The sequence below is a fragment of the Cebus imitator genome, unplaced genomic scaffold (genome assembly GCF_001604975.1).
Source record: "Cebus imitator isolate Cc_AM_T3 unplaced genomic scaffold, Cebus_imitator-1.0 Scaffold7, whole genome shotgun sequence".
Taxonomy (NCBI): Eukaryota; Metazoa; Chordata; class Mammalia; order Primates; family Cebidae; genus Cebus; species Cebus imitator.
In genome coordinates, this window is record NW_016107322.1 from 4252250 (window position 1) to 4262234 (window position 9985).

The 9985-nt window shown below is 38.7% G+C and overlaps 1 protein-coding gene across 2 annotated transcripts in view; it reads left to right on the forward strand.

The window, feature by feature from the left end:
- Positions 1–894: 894 nt before the first annotated feature.
- CUNH21orf91 (chromosome unknown C21orf91 homolog) overlaps positions 895–9985 on the forward strand; it is a 27346-nt gene continuing 18255 nt past the window's right edge. The window contains exons 1-2 of one of the 2 annotated variants that reach the window (XM_017539544.2): positions 895–1015; positions 1936–2069. In XM_017539544.2, the coding sequence (XP_017395033.1) occupies positions 1943–2069 (127 nt within the window). In that variant the 5' untranslated portion in view covers positions 895–1015; positions 1936–1942. Of the gene's footprint in view, positions 1016–1935; positions 2070–2435; positions 2500–9985 lie in introns of those variants that run through there. The other variant, XM_037742454.1, reaches the window with a different exon arrangement.

The window sequence follows — 9985 nt, forward strand, 5'->3', positions numbered from 1 at the left end:
GTTCAAGAATGCCTACATGTAGATTGACAGGCCGGCTCTCTTTCTATTTGAGTGCAACCAGAACATGTGCATATGATGCTGTGGAAAACAACATTGATCTTAGGTCAGTAGCCTTGAGTTCAAATCCCAGCCAGTCCCTAACCAACTGTGATAACTTGGGTCAATTACTCCTATGCTGCAAAATGAGAAAATAGTTTCTGTTTCTCCTCTGTAGGTTATTGTATTACGACAGAAAATGTAAGTGAAAGTACTGCATTAACCACACCCTAAAAAAAACAGAATACCTTAAATAATAGTCAAGCAAAGAGTTTTGAAAACCAAGCAGGACCTAAAAATAAGAGTTGGGGCTCCGGGATTTTCCCCGTGGGCGTTGAGGGATGTACCATATTGGGGAAGGGGCACCCCACAACAAATCTATCTAAAAAGCTTCTGTATTTGAAATTATGCCTCTATCACGACACCTGAATATGAACTTTTCCTTCATTACCTACTTCAGCTGGCACTTAACTATAAGTTCTGTAAGAGTAGTCTGCTTCTTTCTCCCGAAGTTGAAGAGCCACCCACGCACCTCTCAGTTTCTCCCATCCACCCGCAGCCTTCCTGCCCTCGCCGCCGCGGCCCCCGCCCCGGGGCAGTAGTTTGCACTACGCTGAAGGGAGAGGCGGCACGGACTCGTCTATCTACTCACCTCGAGGAGGGGGATGTGAGGAGCTACGTTCCAGAGAACCGTAAGAAACTCCGGCCAGGACACAGGGTATCACAGGAGGACTTGAGTCGAAGGTGCAGCGAAGGTGTAGGAGCGGAGGAGCGGGCCCACAGCAGCCCTGAGAGAGCGCAGGTGTGCCCACGGCCGCAACCCCCTCCCCAAAGCCTTCACCGGATGGCGCCGGCGGGAGAGGGCGGGGCTAGGCGCGCGGCGGCCGCCTCCGCTACAGCCGCCTCCGCGGCGGCCGGAAACAATAGTGGAGGAACCCGAGCCGTGCGGAACGGCAGTGGTGGCCCGCGGAGCCGGACGGTAAAGACCCAGCACCCCTTTTCCCGTCCAGCCTGAGCCCAGACGCTCTGTCCCATCGTCCCGTTGCCTTCTAGTTCGGAGCCCCGTGGCCCCTCGCGCTACTGCGCGCCGGGCGCCCAGACGGACGGACCGACGGATGCGGGTTCTCTACTCCCTGGGGGCAGCAGGGCGCCCCCAACGCTGGAGGCCAAACAAGGACCCGGCTCCCCGAAATGCTGAGGCTGGGCGGACCGGCCGCCGTGGCCTTCGGACGCTTTCTTCCCTTAGGGAGGAATCCCAGAGCAATGGGACCAGGCGCTCCCGCCCGCTGGGCTCCAGTCCGCGGCTCCCCCAGCTCCGGCTTGGGCCCCTCTGGCGGTGCCCGGACTGTGAAGCCGCAGCTTGGCCTTCGGTGTAGTTGCCCCGGACGGGGACGCCCTCCTCGGGTGTTCGGTACCCACGTGCCTTTTTCTGCTGCCGACCTCCGTCCGATGCGAAGCTTCGCAACTCCGAGTTCGCGAGACGCATCTAAGGTTCCCCCAGTGAAGTTGGCAGTGTCCTGTGCAGGTCATTTTTCCTGTTTCTTACAGCGTTAACTAGGTTGACAGACCTGGTAGCTTGAAAAGGCCTCGCTGCCAAGCTCTCTGATTATTCGATGGGGGACGAAGGAGGAGGACTAGAATGCCCACAAACCGCTTCAACTATAGAACAAAAAAGACACAGGCATAGTGTCACCTATGGCCTGGCTTTAAGTGTTACTAGCTTTGTGTCTTCCCACAAAGTGCAATGTTGAAGTGCAAGAATGGCGATGCTTGTTTGATGGGGCTTTTCTTTAGATGAGCTGAACAGCATCCTTGTTTCCTAGAAGTTCCCAGTAAAGGGAACTACCCTAAAGGCAGGTTCTTGAAATGGTGTAACTATACTTTTCTGTTTGTTAATAGGGGAACTATGAACGAAGAGGAGCAGTTTGTAAACATTGATTTGAATGATGACAACATTTGCAGTGTTTGTAAACTGGGAACAGACAAAGAAACACTCTCCTTCTGCCACATTTGTTTTGAGCTAAATATTGAGGGTAAGGACACAATATAGTTTTGATTTTATGGCATGAATTTAACACAGCTGCTTTATACTGAACTGGTTATAAGGTAAAATAAAAGTATCTTGAATGATTTGAAATGTGCTAAGTATGAATAGTGTAGAGATTTGTTAAAGATAAGGCTTCTGGAAATGAAGGTACAGTTAACAGTTATGAGTTTAAGAGAAATCTTCGTTTTTTAAAGACCCCTGAAACAACCCGATTTTTCCTAATACAGAAATAAGTATGAGTGTTGACTGGGAAATGTGTTTTCTGGTTTGGGAGCTTATTGAACTGTCAGATTTTGGCAGACGTGTGTTTTTCATATTAAGAAGTAACAACAATTTTTTTTATTCTTTCGAGCCTGTTAGCAAGTATTTGAGTGAGATGAGCCCGAACTCTTTTCTGAGCAGTACCATCTTAGCTGGTAAAATATTTTAAAATTTTTAGATTAACCTCCTTTCAGTGATCACACACACTGGTAGAAAGTTTTAAAAACTGAAAAGGTTTTTAGTATTTTTTTAATAGTGTCCCTAAAATATATGAAGAAAAATTATCCAAATCCAAAAGGAAAAAATCAAGCCTTTTTGGAAGTATTTATTTGGGTTGGTGCAGTTAGTGCTGTCATATTAAAATTTATTTATTTATTTTTTGTCTAGCTATTTGAGTCATATTTTAAAAAAAAAACATAATATACATGTAAAAAAAAAAAAAAAAAAAAAACTTGGCCTGTAATTTGAATTTTGAGTTGTAATGTATCAGTAGAGAGACTTTATTAAACCTCTAGATTTTGGACAATTTGAAAACAGTTATTTCCCTTTTTCTGAATTATATATTCGAAATTTTCATGATCTTTATTTTCTGTTTACTAAGTTTAGGGTATGAAATGTTCTTAAGAGTTTAAAAAATACATACTGGGGGGATTATATACCTTGAAATTCCTGTTAGGACTGTTTGTAGTCACCAAACAGTATGTGATGGAAAATTATGGATTTCCTGTGGATTACATAGGATGTCTATAACTTTGGCTTTAATAAATGTGGTGATTATAACTAATTTCAAAAGATGACATAACAGGAACAGTAGTGTATATATTCCCTACAGTCTCAGCTACTCCAGAGGTTGAGGCGAGAGGATTGCTTGAGCTTAGGAGTTCAAGTCCAGCTTTGGCAACATAGCAAGACCCCGTCTCTAAAAAATAAAAATAAAAGGATAACTTTACAATGTTTCTTTTGCAGTACTTATATTAATCAAGACCCCGTCTCTAAAAAATAAAAATAAAAGGATAACTCTAAAATGTTTTTTTTCCAGTACTTATATTAATCATGCTAGAGTGAAAATCTAAATTTATGTTCTTTGGAAATAGAGTTGGTTTCTATATTGTTGATACATTGTAGAATTTTAATTTTAGATGGTTAAAAACATTAGAAATTATCTAGTATTTTTACATTTAAGGAAACAGCCAGATAGTTGAACTGCCTAGGGTTGCTGTAGTGGTGATGGCAAGCTGTTGTTAATGTGCCCAGCACTGTGCTAAATCCCTTATGTAGATTATCTTATTTAACTCAAGATAGCTTTGGAATGACTACCGTCATTATCTATTTTAAATGTGATAGAACCCAACATTGGAAACGTAAGAAATACAGTTTAAAGTCACATAGCTCATCATTGACAGTCCTGGGTTTAAAGCCTGGCAATCTGATTCAAGTATATGTGATCTTAATACCATTGATCTACTGTCAATAGTTATTTTACATCAGTAGGGCTGATGTTTTAATTCTAATTGGTTATCCTTGCTATTCTGTCAGCCAGCTTTTTCTAACCAGTGTTTCCTGGCAAATCATCATTAATGGAGTTCATGCCGTGGTACAATTTTTCCACTGCACCCTAAAATTTCTTAATGGCTTTTCTAACTTTTTAAAATAAGCCTTTTAACTGGTTCTTAGTCATTATAAAGAGAATATACAAACATTTCCTCAGGTACTATCTCTTAACATTTCTGCTCTGATAATATCTCAGTATGTGAACCTGGAATAAGTCCTTTGTTTTTGAAATTATAGTTGCCTTCAATGTAAAAAGGCAATTCTCAATTTGAATTAGAACTATTTCATTTAATAACCTATGTATTGTCAAGGTTTTATAGATTAAAATATCAATTTAATCTTTATAAGAAAAAGTAGAGTCAGATAATGTCTATCTAGTGTCAGTTCATAGCTCTCACAAATACAGTTTCATTTTTACTACAGTGATGAGCTAATGTATCACAACGGTTTTGTTTACAGTAAGATTGTAGAAAAGGGAAATGAACATCTTGAATTGCACAAAATTTTAGTTTTTAATATCAGTATACAGATCTTTAGAAATCAGTGGGGAAAAAAGTGATAATAATTACATACTGGAAAAATTACAAGGTATATTTTTGTCCGTAAACCTTTTAAAATGTTTTTGGAGTTTTCTTTCCTCTACCAAGTTCCCAACACAATGCCTGTCAATAGACCAGAATGTAAGAGGGACTTTTTAACGACATTTAACTTTAGTAGTTTAGTGTAATTTTTTTGTAGCTTGGTAGTATAGCTCTTGTCTGATTTCTTAGCTTACTAATTGCTAACTTCACTCTAAGCACTCTGAAAAGAGATTGAGTAAAAATAAATTTTCTTGGGGAATAATAACAGTTCAGCTGGTTTTGAGTCCATACATTTGTAGTAAACAAAAATAATATTTTCTACTTTTAGGATTGTTGCTTACATCAAATCAACACTGGTTTCCTAATCAACTAGCCCCTTGTTTAAAAGCTGTGGGCATGCATATATTTATAAAATGAAGACAAAGAAAGAAAGAAATAACAAAAGACAATCTAATCTTGTTGAACAGACTTTGTATTCCAGGCATGGCTCTAAGTTGGCTTTTTCTGTGACTTTACAATAATGAAAAGGAAAGAGGAGCCTAAATTTTATATACTTCCAAGCCACAGGTGTTATGCTTTGAGGACCCGAGAAACACACTTTCAGGACTCACATATTTTTAAATGTTCACAAGGTTGATTTTTTTTTTAACCTATAATTCACCATTTGATATGGTTTGAATCTGTGTTGCCACCCAGATCTCATCTCATGTTGAAATGTAATCCCCAGTGTTCTAAGCACAGACTGGTATTAGGTGAGCGAACAATGGAGGTGGAGTTCACATGAATGGGTTAGCACCATCCCTTCAGTGCTGTTCTCATGACAGTGAGTGAGTGAGTTATCATGAGATCTCGTTGTTTAAAAGTGTGTAGCACCTCCCCCTCACTCTCTTCCTCCTACTCTAGCCTGTGAAGTGTCCGCTCCCCCTTTGCCTTCTGCTATGATTGTAAGTTCCCTGAGACCTCCCCAGAAGCTGATGCCACCATGCATCCTGTACAGCCTGTGGAATTGTGAGCCAGTTAAACCTCTTTTCTTTATAAATTACCCAGTCTCAGGTATTTCTTTATAGCAATACAAGAATGGACTAATACGCCATTAAAATAAATTGTCTACTTCTCAGATTAGGAGACAGACGCATAAACTTCCCAAATACGGCCTGCCCTTGGCCCTAAGACACTATAAACTTTTCATATATATTAATGACCAAATACTCTAATATGCATCTTAGTTCAATGTGCTGAAATCTCTAAAGATATTTAATGACCAACTCATTACCATTCCTTAAGGAATGCAAAGAAGAAGGTAGGCCAGGGTGCTTATGAGCCATAATGAAACTCAACTGTAAGGTAACAAAGCCCAAACTGAGACCTAAGCAAGAAAAGATCCAGGGCTCCAATACTGTTGATTCATACTGTCAGTTTTCATCTTGCGCTAGAATTGTGTGCAAATAATTCTTAGAGCATTTCTCTCTCCTTATAATTGACTTGCTTTCTTTTCCATAAAGAAAACTTCTTTTAAAGCTAGCTTAGCTGAGAATAGTTTAGCTTTTTTTTCTTTTTTCTTTTTTTAAATAAGGGTTTCACTATGTTGCTTAGTCTGGCCTCAAGCAGTTCTCCCACCTCAGTCTCCCAGGAAGCTGAGATTACAGATGTGTATCACCTGATACCTGGCTAAAACGTTTTTATAAAATTGGACCAATTCCTTTTATACAGGTTGAGCATTCAAAATCCAAACTGCTCCAAAATCTAAAACTTTTTGAACATCTACATGATGCTCAAAGGAGATGTTCGTTGGAGCATTTCGGATTTCAGATTTTTTGGTTTGGAATGCTCAACCAGTAAGTATAATACAAATATTCCAAAATCTGAAATTTGAAGCAGTTCTGGTTTCAAGTATTTCAGATAAGAGATATTCAGCCGGTACCAAACAAAGTTTTCAGTGTAAGTTGACCTTGCTAGTTGATGAGTGAGTATATATCTGGCTGTTTTCTGTGTAGTTCCTCTTGGACTACTTTCTCTCAATTAGTTCTTTCTAGGAACCTTTCTGCTTTCTAGAAGGAAACCCAAATTCAGCTCCTTAGTAATCTTACCAACAAGAAAAAAATCTGTAATCTTGGTTAAGTCGTAGGTGCCTACTTTTAATTTTATTGTTCCTTGATTCTCTGTGTCTTTACCACATGCTGTTTGTGGTCAGTAGTCAGGGACCAATTTGAATCTGAATATGAAATTCTTGATTTGATTTGGAAGTTAGAACTGGTTATTTATGACTTGAAGAGGACGTAAACTGTCCCTCTATGTCCTGCTTCTGACACAATAAAATTTTTACGCTTAGGTAAAGGGGCCCACCACTTGGGATCAGGAAGCTATAAAGAACTACTTAAATCTGGCATTAGCCTCTTTTATTTCCCATCCTGTAATGGCAAACATCATATATTAACTAAAAGTTGCACTTTGAAATATAAAGCCTAACGGGAATTCTGAACTTTAGCTTGGTGATCTTTAGTATACTTATCTTAGTCCATTTTGAGCTGCAGTAACAGAATATCTGAGACTGGGTAATTTATAAAGAACAGAGATTCATTTCTTAGCCCTGTATTTGGGTGAGGGCCTTCATGCTGCATCACACCATGGCAGAAGGCAGGAAGTCAAGAGAGAGAGCTAAACTCACTTGTATAACAAAAAAGTGATTTCTTATAAAAAGTTATCTCAAGATAACTAACTCACTCCTACAATAATGACATTACTTCATTCATTTGGTCAGAGCCTTCATGACCTAATCACCTATGACACCCCATCTCCCAATACTGTTGCTTTAAGGATTGTTTCCAAAACATGAGCTTTGAGGGACACATTCAGACCATAGCAACTTGAAAATAAAGGCTCGGGGTTAGTATTTTTCCTTAACTGCCTTTTAATGTCACTTAGTTTGAACACTTTAAAAATGGCCCTGGTAGTAATACTTTATTTGAACAGGAGTAGGGATGGGTAAGAGTAGAAAGTAGGCTTAATTGGTGATAAGTTTAAATAATAGAATTTTTTGAAGAAAAAGAATTGAAACTAGGCTAACAATATCTGGTAGACTTGTGATTTAACTAACAGCCCGTATATAAGGAGCAGGTTCCAGACTTTTATCCCTGTCTTAATGATGGTAGGCTCATTTTTTTTTCCCCACCTAACTTTGTTAGGCTTTCTAATTCTAAAGTCTAGGGTGCATTTAAAGGTTAGATCATGTTTGGTTGTGAAGCTTTATCCTCTGCAGCAGATGAGTATATGTTCATTATGATGGTCTTGAGTGCTTTTAAAATCAGCGATCGATAAAAATATGTTCTTTAAATCAGTGATTTAAAGTTGAAAACAAGCAGAGTATATAACCCAGAATATCCTATTAATAAGAATATCATAATTATAAATTTAAATGATTTATTGAATACATACAAATGACATTCTAGTTCAAAACCATAGTTCATTTATCCCAATAGTGTGACAAAGATGAAAATAAATGTTTTATGAGGTATATGAAAACAATGTAAATCTAGATTGAAAGTCTTTACTACTTGGATCAAAATTATTCTCAAAGATACAGTTTTCATGTTGAAATAACTTATAACGGTTACTGGAGAACTGATAAAGAGACATCAACTGTCCAGAAAGGATTATTTGCCTTTATGAAGTATAATAGACACTAAAAGAGTAATTTTTCTTATTACATGCAAATGGTAATGGCCTGTGAAGAAAGAAGACAAAAATAGTTGAAAGAAACTAGTCCACCTGATGCTTAGTAAATATTTAGGGAATTTATACTTTTAGGTAAGTCTCTTACCTGAATATTAGTTGGATATTATTTACCAGGTATTGCACACTTTACATGCAGTTTTTAATTATATTCTTAATACAACTGTATGAAGTAGGTGCTGTGTTATCCCAGTTTGATGAATAAGGAAAGTGAGCAGAAAGTCTGGGTAACTATTCCAAAAATCAAAAAGCTTAGAGACCCAGGGTCTCTGATTCCAAAAAACTAAGTGCCTAAATTTCTGCTTCCAAAGAAAATGATATAGACTGTTAGGAATTTAGGAGCTATTAAGTAACTTAGGCGAGATTGGAAATGAATTACATAAATGTGAATATTCACACAAAGACTAAATTTTGAATCCTAAGACATGCTTAATTTTTAAATAATTTCTACTCATGATATTTAATGAATATACATTCTATGAACTATCCAGAAATACTCCTTTCTGATGACCTAGGAGAGTGGAGTGATGCCATTTCCATATAGATTGTAATCTAACTGCCAACATAATCTAGTTTTGAGAAATCTTTATTGGATTGATGTTAATCAGAGAGATGGGAGGAACTAGGAAGAAAAACGACACATACAAGACAGTCTTGTTGCTGGTCCTTACCCAGAAGAACCGTGCAGATGTCAGCTGTCAGTGAAATAGTGATTCTAACACTGCTCTCTGTCCTTCCGTCATCCAAGTAATGCAGACTAGCATATTTATGCTGATTAGCCTTTCTCTCAAGAGAGAGAATAGGATTATGAGTGAGTGGAAGCAGGCAGTGCAAGCACAGGTGAAGATGTCAACGCTGATCCTGAAATTGCATAGCAGCTCCCTTTTGCTTATCAGCCTCCATAGCGGATCCTGGGACAACCTGAGAGAGAGAAAAAAAAAAAAAAGTGTGACCTTTACTCCAGTTCCCAATAAAGTTATCACCTTCATCTGAGACCACCTATACCTGGACTTCATTGTCCATATCACTATCAGCATTTTGATCACAATTTAACAAGCGTCTAGGAAGTTCCAAACATTCCCTTATCTTCCTGTCTTCTGAGCCCTCCAAACTGTTCCAACTTCTGCCCATTATCCAGTTCCAAAGCCACTTCCACATTTTCAGGTATCTTTATAGCAATGCCCCACTCCCAGTACTAATTTTCTGTATTAGTTTGTTCTCGCATTGCTATAAAGAACTACCTGAGACTGGATCAGTGTTCCATAGGCTGTATAGGAAGCATGGCTGGGGAGGCCTCAGAAGACTTACAATCATGACAGAAGGTGAAGGGGAAGCAGGCACATACTACATGTGCGGAGGAGGAGGAAGAGAGAAGCGGGAGGTGTTACACACTTTGAACAACCAGATTTTGTGAGACTCACTATCGTGAGAACAGCAAGGGGAAGTTTGCTCCCATGATCCAGTCGCCTCCTACCAGGGCCCCCCTCCAACATTGCGTATTACAATTTGACATGATATTTGGGTGGGAACACAAATCCAAACTATATCAATTTTATTTGTACTGTATACTAGAATAAATACAGTATAGATAAAATATAATTCCTACATATTAGAAAGTTCTCCAGAAAATTCAGTTTTAGGTTACCAGGTTATTTATTAACAAAATGTATTGGATAAATATCAGTCATAGATATTCTGGTAAGTAAAATCTCAGAATTCTCCATTGAGACTGAGTATGGAACAGTTTAGTTCCATACTTCTTACAGCCTCTGCCTTTTCT